This window comes from Choloepus didactylus, chromosome 3 (genome assembly GCF_015220235.1).
Source record: "Choloepus didactylus isolate mChoDid1 chromosome 3, mChoDid1.pri, whole genome shotgun sequence".
Classification (NCBI taxonomy): domain Eukaryota; kingdom Metazoa; phylum Chordata; class Mammalia; order Pilosa; family Megalonychidae; genus Choloepus; species Choloepus didactylus.
The window spans coordinates 88,434,714-88,457,894 of record NC_051309.1 but is presented as its reverse complement, the minus strand read 5'-3'; the positions used below and the strand labels follow the sequence as shown (position 1 = coordinate 88,457,894).

Here is a 23,181-nt window from a genome sequence, read left to right as displayed (position 1 = left end):
TCTGGGAGAATCTGATTGGGGTGATGAAGGAAACCAGATGCCTAGACAACAAAAAAATTACAAATCACACTTGGAAAAATGAAAATATGACCCAGTCAAAGGAACAAACTTACACTTCAAATGAGATACAAGAGTTGAAACAAACTAATTAAAGATCTTCAAACAAATATGCAAAATCAATTCAAAAATCAGATCAACAAGTTGAGGGAAGATGTGGCAAAAGAGATGAAGGACATGAAGAAGACATTGGGTGAACATAAGGAAGAACTTGAAAGTTTGAAAAAACAATTGGCAGAACTTAAGGGAATGAAAGGAACAATACAAGAGACAAAAAACACAATGGAGACATACAACAGCAGATTTGAAGAGGCAGCAGAACATCTGAAATCCTACACACAAAAGAACAGATAGGGAAAAGAATGGCAAAATTTAAGCAAGGTCTCAGAGAATTGAATGGGAACATGAAGTGCATGAATTTGCAAGTCATGGGTGTCCCAGAGGGGGAGGAGAGAGAAAGAGGAGCAGAAACAATGGTTGAGGAAATAATCACTGCAAGTTTCCCATCTCTTATGAGAGACATAAGATTTCATGTCCGGGAGTTGCAGCATACCCTGAGCACAACAGATCCGGGTGGACGTACTCCAAGACCCTTGATAATCAGATTGTCAAATGTTGGGGACGGGGCAGCAGGGGTGGATTCTGAAAGCAGTGGGAAGCTCGATGGGACTGTGTGCGGATTTCTCAGTGGAGGCTATGGAGGCAAGAGGGCAGTGGCATGATAGGTTTAAAATACTGAGGAAGAAAAACTGCCCACCAGGAATTCTATATCCAGCAGGGCTGTTGTGCTGGTTTGAATGTATTATGTCCCCCAGAAAAAGCCATATTCTTTGATGCAATCTTGTGGGGCAGACATATTAGTGGGGATTAAGTTGGAACATTTGGATTAGGTTGTTTCCATGGAAATGTGCCCCACCCAACTATGGGTGATAACTCTGATTGGATAATTTCCATTGAGGTGTGGTCCCGCCTATTCAGCACAGGCCTTGATTAGTTTACTGGAGCACTATATAAGCTCAGACAGAAGGAGCAAGCTTGCTACAGCCAAAAGGGACACTTTGAAGAATGCACAGAAGCTGAGAGAGGAGCTGCAGATGAGAGACAGTTGAAGATGGCTGTTGAAAGCAGACTCTTGCTCTGGAGAAGCTAAGAGAGGACAAATGCCCCAAGAGCAACTGAGAGTGACATTTTGAAGAGGAGCTGCAGCCTAGAGAGGAACATCCTGGGAGAAAGCCAGTTTGAAATCAGTACTTGAAGCAGATGCCAGACATGCCTTCCCAGCTAACAGAGGTTTTCTGGACGCCAGTGACCATCCTCCAGTGAAGGTACCTGATTGTTGACGACTTACCTTGGACACTTTATGGCCTTAAGACTGTAACTTTGTAACCAAATAAACCCCCTTTATAAAAGCCAATCCATTTCTGGTGTTTTGCATTCTAGCAGCATTAGCAAACTAGGACAGCTATCCTTCAAAAATGAGGGAGAGTTTAAAATATTTTTGGACAAATAGACACTGAGAGAGTTTGAACAGGAGACCTGCTCTATGGTAAATAGTAGAGGGAGCACTGCAGGCAGATAGAGGAAGGCAGAAGAGAGAGGTTTGGAGAGGAGAGTAGAGGTGAAGACTATTGGTGAGAGTAAAAAGAGAGACAGAGGGAAAATAAAGTAAAGTAAAGTAAAATAAAATAAAGGATATTATATACATTGCGTTGAGTGGGATTGTCCAGAAACAAAAGGACAGATACTCTATGGACTCACTAATATGAACTAACATTTAAGAGTGAAATTTGAGGGTTGGGGTTGGGATGGAGATGGAGGGAGGTTAGAGGTTGGGCATTTGATGCTGAAGGGTAAACAGGATTGGTTGTTTGGATCCAGAGGTGGATGGCATGGTACTGTGTGATGGTAGCAGAAAATTGTGGGCGCTCTGAACAGAGATGAGTGTGGGTATGGTTGGGGGTGGGTGGCTGGGGACATGTATGACACCAGAAGAAAGGATGGAGGATAAAGACTGGGATTGTGTAACTTAATGAAGCATGGAGTGGTCGATGATGGTGATTGAATGTACAAATATAACAATGTTTTTAAAAGAGGGAGAACAAACGAATGTCAGCATTGCAGGGTGTTGAAAATTGGCTGGTACAAGGGAAAAAATGCAATCAATGCAGGCTAGAGTCTGCAGTTAATGGTAACACTGTGAGATGCTTCCATTGATTGTGACGGGCAATATACCAAAGCTAGATGTCTTTAGGAGTAGGTTATGGGGGAGTGATGTGGGATTCTTGCTGGTAGTGTTGTTGTCTGACCTTTTCATTGTATTTTACTTTATTTTAATTTTTCTTCTATCTTTTATATTTTTATTCTTTTTTTTTTTTTTCCTCCTTTTCCTCTTTCTTTGGGGAGGAAATGGAAATGTCCTCATATAGGTTATGGAGGTAAATGCACAACTATGTGGCTATGCTAGGAATCATTGATTTTTTGCTTGGAATGGATTGTATAGTGTGTAAATAAAAATGTTTGAGGGATAAACAGAATGATGCAAGTGCTGGGGAAAGTGTGGAGAGAGGGATGTACCTATTCACTGTTGGTGGGGAAGTAGAATTGTGCAGCCCATCTGGAGAGCAGTGTGGTGGTTCCACAGGAAGCTAACTGTGGAGTTGTCCTATGGTCCTGCAACCCTGTTATTGGATATATACTTGGAAGAACTGAGAGCAGGGGCATGAATGGACTTTGCCCACTGGTGTTTATGGCAGCAGTATTCATGATTCGCAACAAATGGAGGTGACCTAAGGGTACATCGACCGAAAAACGGAATGGTGAACTGTGGTGTGTACATTCAATGGAATGTTGAGCAGCAGCAAGAAGAACTGAAGTTGTGAGGTATGTAAATAGGTGAATGGACATTGAGGACAGTATGTTGAGTGAAATAAGCCAGAATCGAAAAGATAAACATTACAATGCCTCACTAATATGGACTAACTATAAAGTGCAAACTCTGAGAACTGAATCTGAGAGCATAGGTTATCAGGGGAAGGCTTATGGTAAAGGTTCCTAGACTGTAAGCTCTTACATCAGTCACATCTATTCATGAGTTGTAATGGTTATTTCTACACTCTGAGATGCTGAGCTGTTTGTGTATAACCTGGTTAGTCCCTGGAACTTTGGGTATCTGTGTGACACCTGAGAATCAGAGTCAGAGTTCAGCATCTATGACTGTCAGCATTACCCCATACAGAAAATGGTAAAGAAGCTGAAAATGAGATCAGACTTCAATTAGAGATATGAATGAAACGGACTTGGTTAGGGCTAAGGTAAACCAGACTACAGGGAAAAGGATGATATTGACTGTGTTTTAGAACTTCAACTTCTACATGAGACCAAAAGAAGAGATGTTAATTTGGTGGAAAATCTATATTTTCTGTAGCATGCTATATAATTTAACTTGTATGGTCAGTTTATTCAAACACCTTAATTACATGGAACCTTGAATAGGGGGTGAGATCTTGTTGGCTTTACAGGTTGGCATGAAGCCCTGATACACCCCAGAGTAATTTGAGCAGAGAATAAAAGTATATTTGCAAAGCCCCCTTGAGGGACTGGGGAAAAATTGGACATATGAAACTTTCCCACATGGGAGTTCCTCATATTCTTGCAAACCTTGGGGACTATCATTGTAATAGGCTAAGCTCTTGATCTTGGGGCTTGCCCTTACGAAGCTTGTTACTGCAAAGGAGAAGCTAAGCCTACTTATAATTGTGCTAAGAGTCTCCCCCAGAGGACCTGTTTGTTGCTCAAATGTGCCCACCCCCCTCTCTAAGCCCACTCAGCAGGTAAACTTGCTGCCCTCCCCTCTACATGGGACATGACTCCCAGGGGTGTAAATCTCCCTGGGGATGAGTCTGATCTGGCATCATGGGATTGAGAAAGCCTTCTTGACCAAAAGGGGGAAACGAAATGAAACAAAATAAAGTTTCAGTGGCTGAGAGATTTCAAATGGAGTCGAGAAGTCATTCTGGAGGTTATTCTTATGCACTTTTTGGATATTCCTTTTTAGTTATTAGTGTATTTGAATAGCTAGAGGGAAATGCCTAGAACTGTTGAACTGTAATCCAGTGTCCTTGATTCTCGAAGACAGTTGTATAACTATGTGGCTTGTATGGTGTGACTGTGATTGTGAGAACATTGTGGCTTGCACTCCCTTTGTCCAGTGTATGGACAGATAAGTGGAGAAAAGGAGGACAAAAAGTAAATGAATAATAGGTGGGGGGAGGAGTGTGGGATGTTTCGGGGTGTTCTTTTGTACTTTTATTTTTATTCTTATTTTCATTTTTATTTCCTAGAGTAGTGAATGTGTTAAAAACTTGATTGTTGTGATGAATGCACAACCACGTGATGATGCTGTGAGCAGTTGATTGTGCACTTTGGATGATAGTGTGGTGTGAGAATGTGTCTCAATAAAATTGCATTAAAAAAAAAGAAAGAAAGAACTCAGGCTTCCCACAAGTTACTGTGTTTTAGCAGCTGTATAGAATACTATTTACAATCTACAAATGAGTTGGTGAAACATTTTTTTAAATTAGTTAGCAAAGATATTTTATTTTGTTGATAGACTAATTAAAGATTGAGTGCTCAATTTTTTTCCTTACAGAACCAGTTATGCTCTTAGTCCTGAATCCACACTTTTCTTTCCTTTGGGGGAAAAACAGACCTAAGACAAATTTCTTGAAAGCAGTGTTATTTCCTGCCCTGGGGAAGTCACTAGGAAAAAGCTAGTAGCTGAATGATTTCAGTCACCTAATAGCAGCAGCTTTCCCTCCTTCAGCCGAAACATATTGACAGTTGTGGCTTCCTGCAGTCATAAATAGGAATTACTGATGCATAAACAGTAAAACTAAACTAAACAAAAAGAATTCAGCCAGACACCAGTTTAGAACTACAATGAAAAGACTTTGTTTTGAGTTTTGAGCTTTAAAAACCCAATCAGCCGCAAAAGAAAAACCTTAATTTGAAAAATCAGCTATGAGCAATTGTTCTATTTGGGCTCTTTAAAATAGATACATTAAATAAATAACACTTACAAAGCAAAGGACTGTTCTGAATACCAAAAGCAGAAGGGTGGCTTCTAAAAATCTTTGCTAAAACTGACTGTCAAAAATCTAAGATTTTTCCCAAAACTAAAATTATTTCTATTAATCAGAATGTGAATGTGATAAAAAGCTGTTCGGCATATATAGAGGTGACTTTCAAATTGCCCTACTGCTCAGAAGTCTCTTTGAGGAAGGTATAATTAAGTTGCTACTTGACTGAAATTGAACTTCCTAACCAGATAATCTGGATATGCCTCCATTTAACGTAACCTAAGTGTTAATAAAATGGTTAAAGGGCCATGTGGCAGATTGAATTATGTATCCCAGAAAAAAACATGTTCTTAATCTGAATCCATTCCTATGAGTGTGAACCCACTGGAAATTAGACCTTTTGAAGACGATATTTTTAGTTAAGGTGTGGCCCTTAACTAAAGTGAGTTTTATATCCTACTACTGGAGGCTTTATGAAGAGAAAGCCACATGGAAGAGCAGAAGCTGAATGCCAACAGAACCAGATGAGAAAGGAGAGGACATTGGCATATGACAGGAAAGCCAAGGAACCCTGAGGAGTGCCAGCTAGCTGGCACCAGAACATCACAGTCCTTGGGGAGAAAGCAAGTCTTCTAGCCTCTAAAACTGAGAGCTAATAAATTGCTTTTGCTAAGTCAACTCATTTTATGGTACTTGGCCTAGCAGCCTAGAAATTAAGACAGTTTTCGGTACCAGAAGAGTGGGGTGCTGCTATTACAAATACTCAGAGGTGTGGAAAGGGCTTTGGAATTGGGTAATGAGTAGAGGCTAGAAGAATTGTGAAGTGCATAATAGAAAAGGCCTAGGTTGCTTTGAAGAGACTGTTGGTAGAAATATGGACATTTAAAGTACCTCTGATGAGGCCTTAGAAATGATGAATGTGTCATTGCAAACTGGAAGAAAGGTGACCCTTGTTTTAAAGTGTCAAAGAACTTGATGGAATTGTGTTCTAATGTCGGATAGAAGGCAGAACTTGTAAGAGATGAACCTGGATATTTAGCTGAGGACATTGCCAAGCTAGTTGTAGAAGGTGCAGCCTGGTTTTTCCTTGCAGCTTATAGTAAAATGTGAGAAGAAAAAGATAAGCTTAGAACTGAACTCTTAAGTACAAAGTAACCATAAATTGATCATTTTGAAATTTCTCAGCCTATGTAGGTAGTCTGCTCTGAGACTTGGACCAGAATCAGCTCTATCAGGTACCTCCCTGAGCTTCTGGAAAGTGAGTCCCCAGAGAATAGGTTCCATGTGAGGGTTTATCTGCACAACCCTTTGCTAAATAGGGTGTACCTGAACATTGACTCAATCAGCCATTTCAGTGGAAGTCAGGAGTGGAAATGCAGTTACCCAGGAAGGATGTGTAGAAAGTCCTTTAGTCTGATAGTTTGAACCCCCATGAACTGCACACAGAGCCAGTAAGGTTTTTGTGAAATTTCTGAGAGCAGAACCACTGCCAGCCTGGATTGAAAGGGACAGAGAAGGGATGAATTGAAGGAAGAATTACTTCAAGGGCAGAACCATGGAAGAAGAGGTCTGGACCAAAAAGATCTCCTTGGGCCAAGAAAATGGACCTACTCCTGTGTGGAAAGGGCATGACAGCCCAAGCTCTTGGAAGGTGCAGGCCACCTGCCCTGGCACTTGGAGGGGGCAGGCCTGCCACTCCAATGTTCAAGGCAAGTGCTGCCACCTTAGTGCTCAGAGATGGTGGGGCCTATGCCCCAGTGTTGGACATTCATGGAGAGCCTGGCTGCCATCCTGATGCCCAAAGAGGGTGGAGCCTTCACCCCAGTGTTCTGGGAGAGCATGGCTGCTGTGCAAGTGCTTAGAAGGGGTGGGGCTGCCACTGCAGCAGGCTCAGATGATGAAGCATCAGTCCACAGATGACTCTCAGACTTTGAGATCTAAGGGAGTTTCCCCTGCTGGGTTTTGAACTTGCTCTGGAATCATGACCCCTTATTTCCTTCCAATCTCTCCCATCTAGGATGGGAATGTTGCCTTATACCTGTCCTACCATTGTATTTTGGAAGCAAAATCTTGTTTGCCAGGTTTCACAGGTCCACAGACAGAGGGGAGTTTTGCCCCAGTACGGACCACACCCATAACTGATTTTGATGAGATTGTCTACTTAGTGTTGTTACTGAAATGACTTAAGACTTTGGGGGTATTGTGTTTGAATAAATGTACTTTGCATGTGGAAAGAATATGTGTTTTAGGAGGTCCAAAAGGCAGCCTAGACTGAGCAGGTTGGATTATGTATCTCAGGAAAAAACATGTGCTTAATCTGCATCCATTCCTATGGGTGTGAATCCATTGTAAATTTGGCCTTTTGAAGAAGATATTTTTAGTTAAGGTGTGGCCCAGCTGAATGTTGGGCTTTAATCCTATTGCTGGAGGCTTTTTGAAGAGAAAGCCATGTGGAAGAGCAGAAGTCAAGGGAACCTGAAGAGAAAGGAGAGGACATCACCATGTGACAGGAAAGCCAAGGAACCCCAAGGATTGCCTGCAAGCCAGCATCAGAAAGCCACATTCTTCAGGAAGAAAGTGAGCCTTCTAGCCTCAGAAACCATGAGCCAACACATTGTATGGTATTTGTCTTAGCAACTTAGAAACTAAGGTGGGCAAGAATCTTTATAATTTCTCCATCCTAAAAATTCAACTAGAATCTATTTTCAAAGGTAAGAATATCTAATCTGAGCTAATTAATAATGGAGTTAATAGGCAAAAAGGACAAAGTGCTGTGTTTGAAATGCAATTATGGAAGTTAGGAGTGTTGGATTGAATTCCAACCTTCAAATATGTTTATTTTTCCTGCTTAATTTCTTCATCTGTACATGATATAAAATGATTTGTCATCCATATTACAAATGGGAAGACTAGTAATGCTGGACCCAGGATTTATTAGTGAGAAATGGATAATGAAGACAATACCCTCTTCCCCTGGGCAGAGTGGAACAAACTATTTGAACTGGTGGGTCAACATGAAGAGCCATTTCGGTATCTGCTTCATCAATGGTTTATGGCTTAGGCCAAAGTTCCAGCATGATGCTATCCCTCTGTGCCAGTTTGGATGTATTCTGTTCCCCAAAACACTGTGTCCTTTGATGCAATCTTGTGGGGGCAGACGTATTTAGTGTTGATTAGGTTGGAACCCTTTGATTGAGTGTTTCCATGGAGGTGTGACTCAATCAACTGTGGGAAAGACCTTTGACTGGGTAATTTCCATGGAGGTGTTGCCCTACCCATTCAGGGTGGGTCTTAATTGAATCGCTGGAGTCCTATAAAAATGTTCATAGACAGAAGGAAGAGCTGCAGCTGAGAGACACATTTTGAAGACAGACATTGAAAGCAGACTTGCTGTCGCTTTGGAGTACTAGCCCAGAGTTTGCACCGGAGAAGCTAGGAGAGGACAAAATGCCCCAAGAGCAACATTTTGAAGAATGGACAGGAGCTGAGAGAAGAGCTGGAGCACAACCTGGGATCAAGAGAATGCCAGCCATGTGCCTTCCCAGCTAACAGAGGTTTTCCAGATGCTAATGGCCTTTCACTGGTGAAGGTATACTTGTGTTGAAGCCTTAATTTGGACATTTTCATGGCCTTCAGACTATAAATTTGTAACCAAATAAACCCCCTTTCTAAAAGTCAATCTGTTTTTGGTGTTTTGCAAATGGCAGCATTAGCAAACTGGAACACCCTCCAAACTAAATGACAGCCAGATAGCTCCCAGAGAAATAATTTTCATTAGTCATTTTAAAAAGATATTAAATATGCTGTCTTTGTGTTTTGTCATTATGCCCTGAGTAATACCCATACACAATTAATTAGCACATGTGTCCCATGGTACCTTATGTTGAGGTTTCTGGTCTTGATCTAACGGCTTCTTCATCTGATGATGACTTTGTGTCAGAGTGTTGTATGTTGAGTTACTCCTCTTTCCATTTCCTCCTATTCCCATCCTAAAAAGTAATAAGAAGTTGTGCTTTTTTTTATCCTCTACAATAGTTATTGTCATTATTAACAGACTTTTCATCTATTATGATTCCTAAATCCCTCAAACCATTAGGTTGAGAAACTAGTGTCAACTCAAGTATAATTTATTTTCTGATCAATAGTGGCTATTAGCTGAAAGGCCAAAACATTAGCTGAATAGTTTGAGATTGCATAAATTAGGCTTTAATTCCATTTTCTTTCAAAATCCAAATATTAACCAAGTTGTATGTCACTCTTTGATCAGAGGTACTTAGAACTGAAAGTCTACTCAGTGAGCTCAATGTCATAGCTTAAAGTCGTAGACCATGAAATTCAGAATTCTTGGGAAATGCAAATTTATGGATAGGTTTTCTTTATTAATGGCTACTAATGGTCTGTAATCAAGGTAATACATTTAGCAAATAATTACCTATTCAGTTGCTGTATAAATAAGGTAGTTGAATTTCTAATAGTCTTTCCTGCTGAAGCTTAATGTAAAAGCAAATTGTCTTAGGAAGTCATAAGTGCATTTCCATATACCTACATATAATTTATATTAATTGCAAGTACTTTTTCATCATTTTTGGACTAACTTTTCCCAGATTTTTGAGTAAATATGGAAATGTCTCTGTACTAAATAATTAATCAAGGATCCTCCCAAGTTACTATTAAATGTCAGGTTTGAAATCCAAGTAACTTCCCTCATTGTTCAAATTCTCAGATTACAATTTGGTTCAAACTGGTGTTTTGAAATGAGCAATTAACATCATTTAGAAGAATTAAGCTTTCTCAGTATAATAGCTATGATTTTTAGCAACCCCCCCAAATCTGCTGCATTAAAGTACAGATTTCATAAAAACTGCTTACGCTAACTGCTAGAATATGGATTAACTGTCCTTGTCCTTTGACACAAACATCCACCACAAGATTCAAAGAGAAGTGGCAGTAAAATCAGTCATAAAGGGATTTGTACACGTTGCTTTATCTTCCTTCCATCCCCCAGGAATGGTATCTGACATAGAGACCAGCGGCTTGTCTAGATGTGGTAACCTTGTCTCCTTCCCTGCAATTTCCTGCCCTTTCTGGTCTAACCCTGATCTAAACTAAAGGCTGATCGGATCAGTGAATTTCCGTGCCATGGTCTATCTTTATCCCTGTCTTATTCATAATGTGTGTTAAGTCTCTGCAGTGCTCTCCTAAGCCAGTCTGTCCTGTGCTGACTTTGTTTTTGAGAACTCGGATAGCAATGCTATTAACAGTTCTATCATCCTTGCATTACCCAAATAACATGTATCGCCACTGCTTCCACTCCTCTCTGCCTCCCTTAGGTTTGGTAAGATAAAACATCTCAACAACCATAAGCATGGCATGGACAGTTTCTTTAAAAAAAAAAAAAAAAAAAGTTACTTCAGAGACTTAAAATATCCTGTGGTGAAAAGTTTAATTTTGTACATTGCGGCTTTAGAACTCTGCCTCATAGTCTGGGTGTATGATTTAAATTTTACAAATTTTAACATTTTGTTTTATTCCTAGCTCTAGTGGTAGCTGTTCTGCGCTTCATACAACTGAAACCAAAGGTTTTAAACCCATGGTTGAATATTAGTGGATTGGTGGCACTGTGTCTGGCTTCCTTTGGAATGACTTTACTTGGTAATTTTCAGGTACTTTCCTTGGCCTTTTTTCACCTTCCTGTCTCACTGGTTAGCCTTCACTTGTATTATAGCCACTGTGGTTTCTCTTACTTGCATTAAAAAAAAAAAAAACAAACCTGGTTATAGACAAAACAAACTGATTAGTTTATACATGGCCCTTATAATTCTGAAATAGAATAAAAGGCAAATGATGGTTCTGCATATATGCAGAGTCTCCAGCAGCCATTCCTTATGGTTTTTCAGCCTGCTCTTCCTATGTGTGCTTTACACACATCAGGATGCAACTATGCATTTGAAATACAACATTGCTATTGGGAAAAGTAACTATGAAAATAGCCATATATATTCTACAAAGTATTTCAAAGTGCTTTACATATCTTTTTTCCTAACAAATTATACATAATGAACCTTCCTGGAAAACAAATGGGATCATTGCCTTTTTATAATTGAATACCAAACATCCTTATTGGATGGAAGCTTGCATTTCACATTGGCAAGCTCATGCAGGAGTCAAGTTTGAAAGCCCAGAATTTCTCTAGAACACTATGACTTGTATAAAGATAGTTCAGAAGCCCAAGGTTACAAACTTCAAGAATAATTTCCCTTGCCAATATTGTAACCCATCTCTTGACTGAATGTCTTCTTTTGTAAAATACAAAAGGAGACCCCTGCAGTTATGGTAGTTGCCTGATTTCCTTGCTTCCATTCTCTTCTGTCATCCTCCAACCTATGCTATATACTGCTACTAGTAATTTCCTCCTTGCAGTCGAATTCTGATTCTGTCACTCTCCCCATAATGTCTATTGAATGACATCCAGATGGCTTAGGCATTCAAGACCCTCAATATTTTAGTGAGCATTTAGTAACATTCTTACTGCAAATATGTTGGCGGGTTTTCTAAGGCTCTTTCTTATCCTGACCTTCAGTGTAAGCTGAAGGCATAAGATACAATTCAGTGAGTGTGGCTCCACAGGAGTCCTAGCCATTGTATTCCAAGAATGCAGCTTTCTGGTTGCCTAGTTTGACAACTAGGATGGAACCTGAAATACAGGAATTGGCAGACTGCCTGTTAAACGAATCATCAAGTAACAATATTTATTGAGTGGCAATTATGTGCCAGGAGATGTCTTAGGGAATGAGCCTTCCTGTTTCAATGAATTATCAGGACAATATCTGAGAGCTTATCCCTTTAGGCTCCAAAATGTTTGGGCATAGGGCATTTTTCACTGAGCTTTAGTGAGAGTCTTTCTCCTACTTGCATGCCTGTGCTGCAGGTGCAGGCAGATAGTAGAGTGCTCAGTAGCTATCATTTCTCTCGACCGACTAGGAATTTTTATACTCCAGATATCCTTGCACACATGTGAAATGGATCATCCCAGAATCTTAGACAACACAGAAAATAAATGGGTTTAAAAACAAAAACTCTCAGACCATATTTTCAGCATTGTCTGGAATAGCAAAAAATTAGAAATAACCAAAATGTCCATCAATAGGTTAAGTAAGTCAAGAAATGGAATACAGGGTAGCTTTCTTTAAAAAAACAAACAAACAAGCAAACAAAACAATGAGGACATTTCATATATGCTAATCTGGAAAATTCTCCAAGATATGTTGTAATGTGAAAAAAAGCAAGGTAGGAGAGTTCAGTTGTGTTGGTGTAAAAGGAGGTGGAAAAGAATACATGTCTATTTGTTTATGTGTAAATGGAAGGTCTACAGAGAATACACTTGAAACAACATTGATTGCTTGTGCTTATACCTTTTTATGTATTTTTTAAAAGTTTGGACCATTTGTCTATAGTATCTATTTTAAAAATTAAGCAGAAACTAATAAAAATAATAAATAGTCTGTGTACAGTATGGAAAACAAATTTACTACAAGTAAAATTTGATTTGAGGAATCCATTATTTAAAATAAGTTTTGAAAATACATCTTTTGAGCTTAAAGGAAAAAAAGTGGCTTCTTCCAAAGAAGAGGGAAAAAATTATATAGCCAAAAACAATAGGAAAAATATAAAGGAAAAGTAATATTGACTTGATGTTATAATTGTTCACAACAATATCAGACAACAAAGTATCTGAAGGCACTGGCAATTAAAAAAATAATAGTTTCACCATGTTTTAAAAGCCATCTCATCAACAGATTTTATTTTCCTATACATGCAATTTAAAAATATATACACAATTACAAAAAGTGTTTTAAATAACATTTATTTTTTAGTGCCAGTGAGTAACGATATGGGAAGTTTACATCTCTAACCCCGAAATGAAACAATCCTAAGGGTCCTATTTAACCCATTAACTATAAAAGCCTGGACCATGAAATTTCAAGCATTGTTGTCCTTTAATGAATCTTCAGATTCAGCAAAAGTTCATTGGTGGCAGTTTTTCTTATTACTATAGGAAAACAAACAGATAACTCTTAGTAACACTGATTTGGTCATATTACGTAGATGGGCCAGTTCTGTAAGAATAAAGAACAGCCTGCATGTTATTAGTTGTCTGTGCCAATAAAATCTTGGCTTGCCTAGAATTGGTCATGAAGTGTCAGTAAATACACAGCCAGATGCTGAGTCTCATTTTCTTAGCCTGAAAAACACAGGCTGTAGAGACTTTGACATTTCCCTTTTCTTGCGTAATTCTCCTAGTTTTTTCTTTTACTTTCCCACAAAGCTTTCCTGGAAAATAAATACAAGGAATAGATTACCACTGCCTGTATAGTTTTTCTAGACAAATCTTTTTGAGGTTTGGGGGTACTATTTATTTTTCTTCTTCCCCTCAGATTGCAAGCCAATTGAGAACAGACACAGGGAGCTATGTGGAGATGAAGGAATCTAATCTTTCTAATATTGATTATTTCATTATTGGGCTATCCCTTTTCCTGTCTTTTCTCCCTCCCTTACTCCATTGGCTTTTGTGTCTTCTTTCCTAATTGGACCTCCACATGTGATTATCTATTCCTCCCTCAGCTCACAAATGATGAAGAAATCCATAATGTCGGAACTTCCTTGACCTTTGGATTTGGCACATTGACTTGCTGGATTCAGGCTGCATTGACACTCAGAGTCAACATCAAGAATGAAGGACGGAAAATTGGAATTCCGAGAGTTATTCTATCAGCATCGATCACTCTCTGTGTGGTCCTCTGTATCCTTTCAATGTGAAAAGGTTCTTTTCCAGTGAGATTAAAACACAGAAAACTTACCTATGTGGAAACTGAGATGATGATATCCTAGTGGGTTAGGAAATACTGTCAGATTGTCTCAGAATCTTAGACAAAACAGAAAAGAAAATGGACTTAAAAACAAAAGCTCTTCTATATGATACCATGAGCCATTGACTTCATACTTTGGATGGATTATATGGTGTGTGAAGATATCTCAATAAAATTGCATTAAAGGAAAACACAAAAGCTCTTAAACATATTTTTTAATGCCAAAGATGAGATGGAGAACTAAAAAAAAAAAAAAGCAAGTTCTGTCATTTCAAGTTTGTTTTAGTTTCAATATGTAGAAATGGTATCATATGTTCTCCTTATCACAAATAACGAAAAAGTTCTCCTCTTAGAAAGACATATATTGCGTAACCAAAAGAGAACTGTAGCTTTTTTTCTCCATCTTATAATGTTTTTTCATTTGTAACTTTATTAATAGCCTTATTTCATTTGAATTATTAACTCCAAAATGAATTTCAAGGGACAAATATATTTATATTTAACAGGAGAATTACTAGGCTTTTCTGGAAAATAAATTCAGGAAATAGATAACCACTGCATGTATAGTTTTCTAGACAAGCATCTTTGAAGTATTGCGGTGCTATTTATTTCCCTTCTCAGAATTTGAACTAATTAAGAATAGATACAAGTTGCCAGATGGGGAAGAAGGAATCAGCCTTTATTCCTGGTAAACTTAAGAAGATGGCCACAGGCCCCTATTTCACACCCATCGGTTCGATTTACCCACCCAGTAATAAACAGAGAAACTGGGCAAAGGCAAAGGAGAACACGATTCTGCCTAACCCCCCACGGTTCTCAGAGAGACTAGTCTAGCATGGATCGCAGTGACCCCATTCATGACCAATGGAAACTGGTCAGTTCCGAACCCACCAATCAGATCAGTCATTCCTCTGTGGGGCGGAGTAATCAGCTGTGTTCACTCTAATAGGTTCCCCCTCTCGGAAACGGGAGGAGAAAGGGAACAATGGTTCCCTCACGGTAGACGATATAGTTACGACTATTTAACTTCAATTATAAATAATAATAGCTAACACTAATTGATCATTTACTGTGTGCCAGGCACTACCTTAATCACTGACATGCATCAACTCTTTTAATCCTCACTTAACAGGTGAGAATTACAAAATATAAAAAGTTAATTTGCCCAAAATCTCACAAAGAATGTATGGATCAGGATTTAAACTTGGGCTCAGCTCTTGTACTCTTAACCACTATGCGGTCAAGCCTTAGAGAAAGTTGGTTTTAAAATATGATGTTTACATTTAGTTTCTGGAGATGTTCTCTAATTAGTGGAGTAGTTTATATCTTTTATATCTTCTTCCCTCAGGAGCTGCCATTCAATCACTTCTCTGGTCCTCTGAAGTTCTAGCAGTCACATTCGATAGAGAACATTTAAGAACTTGAAATTCAAGCCGAAAAAACAAAACAAAACAAACAAACAAAAAAAACCACTTGCTAGCAACCTGATAAAACATGAGTAAAAAAGTTAAAACTCTGTCAATATGGGATTTGAGGAGTGTCCTTTCCCTATTAATTTAGTAATAAATTAACATTATGTTGGCTGTATTTTGAACCCTCAGTCAGAAGAGTATGGAATGGCTTTAAATTTTTCTGAATTTTGAGCTTATACCCAAATGGTTCTGGTCTGTGTTGTATCTAAACACCTGGAACTATTTCTTAGTTCTCAAGTGAATGTATCCAGGCATAGTCAGGAGAGCAAAGTTTGTCTGAAAGTGGTTTCACATGCTCTTTTTCCACCTGAAAATTTGTCAAGATTTTAAGTCTAGTTCTGAAAGTAGAACTAATTTTAAAAGAATATTTCTGATTTTTCTGAATAAATGTATTCAGTCCTTGGCCTTTCACAAAGCAAACTATGAATTTTCCTTCCCAGTTCCTACCCATATATATACTGGGTGAGGTTATAAATATTCAGGCATAGGAATCTCATCTGTTTATTTTTATTAATTGCATATTTTTATTTGAGCACAAGTTTGAATGTGATGACAGGAATGAAACTAGCCTGTACATTAATGCTTGGATTTTTCCTAAGCTATTGCAGTTTGTTTTTTTTTTTTTTTCCTGCTATTTATTGTCGGAAAGACAACAGTGAAAATTAGACAAGGGGAGATAGGGCTACTCAGATTATTAGTAACAGTGCAGAGACAAGCCCAGTTTATCTGGAGGCAGTGATCTGACATGTTCATAATAATTTCTGCAGATGTAATGATGACTGTGAATCGGCAGCCATTTGCAGTAATTTTACAAGTTAGTTTTATTTTTCTGGTCAATTTATTAGTTTGGTATTGTAATCCTCTTGCTAATCTCATAGTTTATTAGGAGGCTGTAGAGTATAGTGATTGAATACATGGATACTGGAGTTCATGTGTTCAAATCCCAGTTCCACTAATTAATACTTGTAAGACCTCAGGCAAGTTACTTTCTCTCTCGGCCTCCCTATTTGTAAATGAACTGATGGTAACAGAGTTCTTGTGAGGATTAAGTGAGATCATCCATTCAAACACTTAAAACCTTGTCTGGTTCGAGCCCACCCAGGGACACCAAAAACAAAAACAAAAACAAAAAAACCTTTCTGACACAAAATAAGACCTCAATAATGTTATTTGTTGTGATTCATGTAGATATTTGAATTCAGGAAGTTCTGTCAATCTAACAATTTTGCAAGGGAGGGGGAGAGCCAAACATTTTCCGTCACCTTTGTCTGCCCAGGAGCGCCCAGCTTTAATGTGGCTAATGGCATTACTTTCCTTGACCACTTCCCCCCAGATTTCATCCTCATGGCCCAAGGCATCCACATGTATGCAGCCAGGATCCAGTGGGGCCTGGTCATGTGCTTCCTGTCCTATTTTGGCACTTTTGCTGTGGAGTTCCGGCATTACCGCTATGAGATTGTTTGCTCTGAGTACCAGGAGAATTTCCTAAGCTTCTCAGAAAGCCTGTCAGAAGCTTCTGAATATCAAACCGACCAAGTGTAGCCCATCAGCTTTCCCTTGCTGGTGAGGTGGGTATGACAGTGGGGGAGGGGCCAGGAGGACACACTCACGGGACTTGACACGTGACCTCAAAACACATTTTTCACACAGACACACACATGTACTTGTTTGTGGCCACATTTGCCAAATGAGCTTTTCAGGGCAAGTTATTTCTTTAAGGAAAAATCACAGGCCCTTATGTGTCAAAATACACGCTGTTACATTGAAAATATATGCACGACGCAGCAAGAAGCTTGTGCACGATCACCTCCTTCCCCTCCCTCTCCCTTATACTCCCTGCTCTTCTCATTCTCTTCATATATTTCAGATATCATGTTCACCCTACCATAAAGAAGGGCAGGCCAAATGTAATGGGAATAATGCCAACTCCCAAAGTTGCCTTCAGATCCAAAGGGCTTGGAACCAGCTTGTAAGGAGGTTCTAAATCTGGCACCAATACTCCTGAATGGATAAGACAGTACCATTTAATTGAATGGAAAGCATACTGAGATGTAACCTTGCATAACCTGTGGAAAGGTGTGGGATCAAGGACAGCACATCTCCATGAAAACTCACTTCATCATCATTCAGCGGCAGGCCGTGTGAGTTCAGTCAAAGGAGTAGACTACAAACTAGAAGAGTGAAGCCCACTACCATGATGTGGACTTGATTCACTGTGACTGAGAAATATTTCCAAATGTGAATGTTTGTAGGGACATGATCTGCCAAGCATGGAACCAGATAAAGCAGTGAGGGTCTGGTTTAGTTTTGTTTCCATGTACAGTTTTTGTTTTCTTCCATGGATTACCTTTTTTTTTTTTTTCCTCTCAGTAAGTACTGTGGGTCTCTCTAGGTCTCACAGAAAAAAAAGAGATATAGTCCAAATGCAAGAGCTCAGCTTGCTTTGGGTTCAACCATGATAAAAGAAAAAAAAAATCATCTTCAGGCTTAATTTGCTGCTTTTATGTTGAAGCTAAGAAAATGTTCACAGGAAAGCACAAACAAGTATGAATGAGTAGAGGTAATAAAAAGAGCTCCTTCTGGACATTTATAAAAGATTGGAGTTAGAGCATTCTGTTGCAAGTCCAGGGGGACTTAATCAGGGGAGATTTTCTTAAAATGAATCTGTTGTTCAGATTTAGCATTTTTTTGTGGATTAAGGGCTTTTCAAACTTGGAACTTGTGGATGGCTATTGAAAGATTACCGTCCCCCAAAACAAACACAGGCAGCTGCTCCCTTCTGCCCAGCAAGTGTATCACACCTGCTAGAAGTTAGGACCCCTGCATTCAAACTGTAGGCCTTGGTTCCAAATTCTTAGGCTGCGCTTCCAAAAAAAGCAAAATTCCAAATTGAAAACATGGTGGAGTGGGCCAAGCTGACAGACCCTCCATGAGAATGCTTCATTTAAAAAAAATCCCCACATTTACTTCACAGGGGCCTGAGGATTCATGGAATATAATGTGAGCAATATTGTTTTTCAATTCAGCCCAAAGTCTGTGCTTCTTGAGTTGGGGCTCAATGTCTTTTCATCTCTGTATCTATCCCCCGCTCCCATCACAGTGCCTGGCACATAGTAGGTGCTCAACAAATGTCTGCTGAATAGAATTAGAGGTAATTTAAGAAGAGGAAAAAGGAGTATCAGACGAAGATTCCAAGATGAACAAGAAAATAGAAGATGACTGTTTCATGAAGACAGGAGTGAAGGACAAATCATGAATAAGGGTCAGATGGGGGAGGGAGACTACCTGTAAGGTATAGGTATAATGTGAGGAAAATAATTAAGCAGAGAGCATTCTCTGATTAAAAAGTCATCTAACTGTAAATAGTCCAAGGTGACATTTATTATTTTTAAATACAGCTTTTGTTGTTGTTTTTTTTCATTTTTATATTTTAAAAATTTTATCAAAGAACAAGGATGTATGAAGTTTTCTTTTACTGTACATAATCCAAATTAAACAGCTTTGGGTGATGCAGTGTACACTTTCTTGGAATATTTTAGCAGAATCTAGCAGTGACCAACATCACTGGGATCTGACCACTAAATAAAATTCTTTTATGCAGAATTTTTGCTTCCTTGTTTCTTACACTGTTTCTTCTGTAATAGTGAAATATGTTAAACTCAGTCAGAGATTATGTTGAAAATGTTCCATTAATAGCATATAAATCAAGATCAAGATTATACAGAATCTCCTAGGAATTAAGAACCACAGCATTCCAATAGGAACCCAAGACCAGGGAATGAGCTTTTGTAGCAAGCATCCCAGGAGGAGCTAATGCAGATGGCCCAGAGAACAAACTTTGAAATATACTAAACTAGCTTTGGGGTAGTTCATCTCAGTCTCTTGAATAAGAAAAGTTACTCTCCTGGTTAGGGTGAAATATTTTTCAAACAAAGTAAATATTTTAAAGGTTTGATAACATGATTTGATGGAGAATGAACGGGGAGGTAAAGTTTTACTATGTGTTATTTTTTGGTTTTCTGTTGCCCCTGGTATGGGAAGTAAAACTTTCATGTTCCAAAATTTGTAATAATCTGGTTATAAATGGAAATTGGAACACTACTGTTTATTTTATCTTAGTTGCTGGGCATTGCGTCAGGCAGAATGGACTGGTTTTGGGGTTTGTATTTTTGTTTTGTGTTGTTTTTCTTAAGAGTTGGAACTTTTATTATTTTTTAATAGAGAAGTTGTGGGTTTACAAGACAAATCATGAATAGAATACAGGATTCCCACATACCACCCCATTGTTAACACCTTGCATTGGTGTGGTGCATTTGCTGCAATTAATGAAAGCACATTTTTATAATTACACTATTAATTACAGTCTGTTTTTAACTTAGTATTCACTACTTGTGTTGTGCAAGTCCATGGATTTTTTTTTTAATTTTTATTCTAATACCATATATACAACCCAAATTTTCCCTTTTAACCACATTCAGATAAATAATTCCATGCCATTGATTACATTCACAATGTTGTACTATCACCAAAATCCATTAACAAAATTTTTCCTTTCCTTCATCCCAAATAGAAACTCTAAATTTAAGCCTTAATTTCCTATTCCCTGTCTCTACCGCATACCCTGGTAACCTATATTCTAGATTCTGACTCTTATGCGTTGGCTTATTCTAATTATTTCATATCAGTGAGATCATACAGCATTTATCCTTTTATGTCTGGCTTATTTTACTCAACATGATGTCTTCAAAGTTCATCCATGTCGTCACATGTAACAGGACTCCATTCCTTTTTATGACTGAATGATATTCTATTGCATGCATATACCACATTTTGTTTATCCATTCGTTGGTTGATAGACATGTGGGTTCCTTGCATCTTGGGACAATTGTGAATAATGCTACCATGAACATCAGTGTGCAAATATTTCTGTTTGGTTCCCTGTTTTCAATTCTTTGAGGCATATACCTTGAAGTGGGTCAAATGCTAATTATATACTTAACTTTCTGAGGCCACTCTGTCTTCTACAACAGCTGGATCATTTTACATTTCCACCAACATCCTTTCCAACACTTATAATTTCCAGTTTTTAATAGTAGCCATTCTAGTGGGTATGAAATGGTGTCTCGTGCTTTTGTTTGCAGTTCCCTGATGGCTAATGATGTTGAGCATATTTTCATGTGCTTTTTGGCCATTTGTACATTTTCTTTGGAGAAATGTCTATTTAAGGCTTTTGTCCATTTTTAAAATTGGGTTGTTAATCTTTTTGTTGTTGGATTGAAGGATTTCTCTATATTTTCTGGATATTAGACCCTTATCATATATATGGTTTCCAAAAATATTTTCTCCCATTGCATAGGTTGGTGTTTTACTTTCATGATAAAGTCCTTTGAGGCACAAAAGTTTTTCATTTTGCTGAGGTCTCATTAACCTGTTTTTTTCTTTTGTTGCTTATTTTGGGTGTAAAGCCTAAGAAACTATGGCTGACACAAGGTCCTCAAAATCCTTTCCTATGTTTTCTTCTATGACTTTGTAGTTCTGTCTCTCATATTGAGGTCTTTGGTACCATTTGAGTTGATTTTTTTATATGGTGTGAGGTAAGGGTCCACCATCATTCTTTTACAAAAGGAGATCCAGATTCCCCAGTACCATTTGTTGAAGAATTTATTTCTTTCCCAATTAAGTAGTTCTTGCCCCCTTGCCAAAAATCAGTTGGCCGTAAATGTGAGTGTTGATTTCTGAGCTCTCAAATTCTATTGGTCTATATGTCCTTCCTTGTGCCAGTACCATGCTGTTTTGATTGCTGTGGCTTTCTAATAAGTTTTAAGATCAGGAAGTGTGAGTACTCCAACTTCATTCTTCTTTGTATAGATGGTCTTGGCTGTTCAGGGCACTATATCCTTCCATATAAATTTGATGATCTGCTTTTCCATTTCTGCAAAGAAGGTTGTTGGAATTTTGATTGAGATTGTGTTGAATCTATAAATGGCTTTGGGTGGGATTAACATCTTAATGATAATTAGTCTTCCAATCCATGCACATAGAAAGTCCTTCCATTTATTTAGGTCTTCTTTGATTTCTTTTAGCAATGTTTTGTAGTTTTCTGTGTATAAGTCCTTTTCATCCTTGGTTAGATTTATTCCTAGATACTTGATTCTTTTAGTTGATTTTTTAAATGGACTCTTTTTCTTGATTTCTTCTGGTTGTTCATTGTTGGTGTATAAAAACACTACTTGTTTTGGGGTGTTGATTTTATACCCTGCCACTTTGCTGTTCTAGTAGGTTTACTGTGGATTTTTTTCAGGATTTTCTTTATATAGGATCATGTCATCTGCAAATAGGGCAAGTTTTACTTTTTCCTTTCCAATTTGGATGCCTTTTATTTCTTTTTCTTGCCTAAATGCTCTGGCAATAACTTCCAGTACAATGTTGAATAACAGTGGTGACAATGGGCATCCTTATCTTTTTCCTGATCTTAGAGGGAAAGCTTTCAGTCTTTCACCACTAAGTAGGAAGTTAGCTGTGGGTTTTTCACATATTCCCTTTATAATCTTGAGAAAGTTTCCTTCTATTCCTAGTGTTCTAAGTGTTCTTATCAAGAAAGGATGCTCAGTTTTGTCAAATTCCTTTTTTTCATCAATTGAGATGATCATGTGTTTTTTTTCCTTCATTCTGTTAATATGGTGCATTGAATTAATTGATTTCCTTATGTTGAACCACCCTCATATACTAGGGATAAATCCTACTTGATTGTGGTGTATAATTCTTTTAATGTGCTGTTGAATCCAGTTTGCTAGTATTTGGTCAAGGATTTTTGTATTTATATTTATAAAAGTTATTTGTAATTTTGTTTTCTTGTGGTATCTTTATCTGGCTTTGGTGTGAGGGTGATTTTGTCTCATTTACAGAGTGTTCCCTCCTGTTCAATTTTTTGGAAGAATTTGAGCAGAAGTAGAGTTAAGTCTTTGAAGCTATCTGGTCCTGGACTCTTCTTTTGGAGGAGATCTTTGATTACTGATTTAAGCTCTTTACTAGTAATTGGTTTGTTGAGATCTTCTATTTCTCTTTGAGTGACTGTAGGTGGTTTGTGTATTTCTCAGAATTTGTCCATTTCATCTAGGTTATCTAATTTATTGGTGTACAGTTGTTCACAGTATTCTCTTATAGTCCTTTTTATTTTAGCAAGGCTGGTGGTAATGTCCCCTTTTCATTATTTGCATCCTGTTTTTCTTTGTCAATCTGTTAAAGGTTTTTCAATGTTATTGAACTTTTCAAAGAATCAACTTTTGGTTTTGTTTCTCTCCATTGTTTTTGTTGTTGTTCTCTATTTCACTTATCTCCACTCTAATCTTTGTTACTTCCTTCTTTCTGCTTCTTTAGTTTTAGTCTGCTCTTATTTTTCTAGTTCTTCCAGGTTTGAAGTTTGGCTCTGACTTCAAATCTTTCTTCCTTTTTAATGTAAGCATTTAGAGCTATAAATTTGCCTCTCAGAACTGCCTTTGCAGCATCCCATAAATTTTGGTATGGTGTATTTTCATTTTCATTCACCACAAGATATTTCCTGATTTTCCTCTGATTTCCTCTTTCACTCATTGGTTGTTTAAGAGTATATTGCTTAATATCCATGTATTTGTTAATTTTCCATTTATCCCTCTGTTATTGATTTCTAACCTCAAACCATTGTGGTCATAGAAGATAAATTGTATGACT

The 23,181-nt window shown here is 38.0% G+C and overlaps 1 protein-coding gene across 4 annotated transcripts in view; it reads left to right on the top strand.

Moving 5' to 3' along the window:
• TMEM150C (transmembrane protein 150C) overlaps positions 1-23,181 on the top strand; it is a 101,787-nt gene that overhangs the window by 56,608 nt on the left and 21,998 nt on the right. For 2 of the 4 annotated variants that reach the window (XM_037830102.1, XM_037830103.1), the window contains exons 6-8: positions 10,671-10,798; positions 13,758-13,935; positions 16,808-19,077. In XM_037830102.1, coding sequence (XP_037686030.1) covers positions 10,671-10,798; positions 13,758-13,935; positions 16,808-17,016 — 515 coding nt within the window. In that variant the 3' untranslated portion in view covers positions 17,017-19,077. Of the gene's footprint in view, positions 1-10,670; positions 10,799-13,757; positions 13,936-16,807; positions 19,078-23,181 lie in introns of those variants that run through there. The other 2 variants (XM_037830104.1, XM_037830106.1) reach the window with 2 other exon arrangements.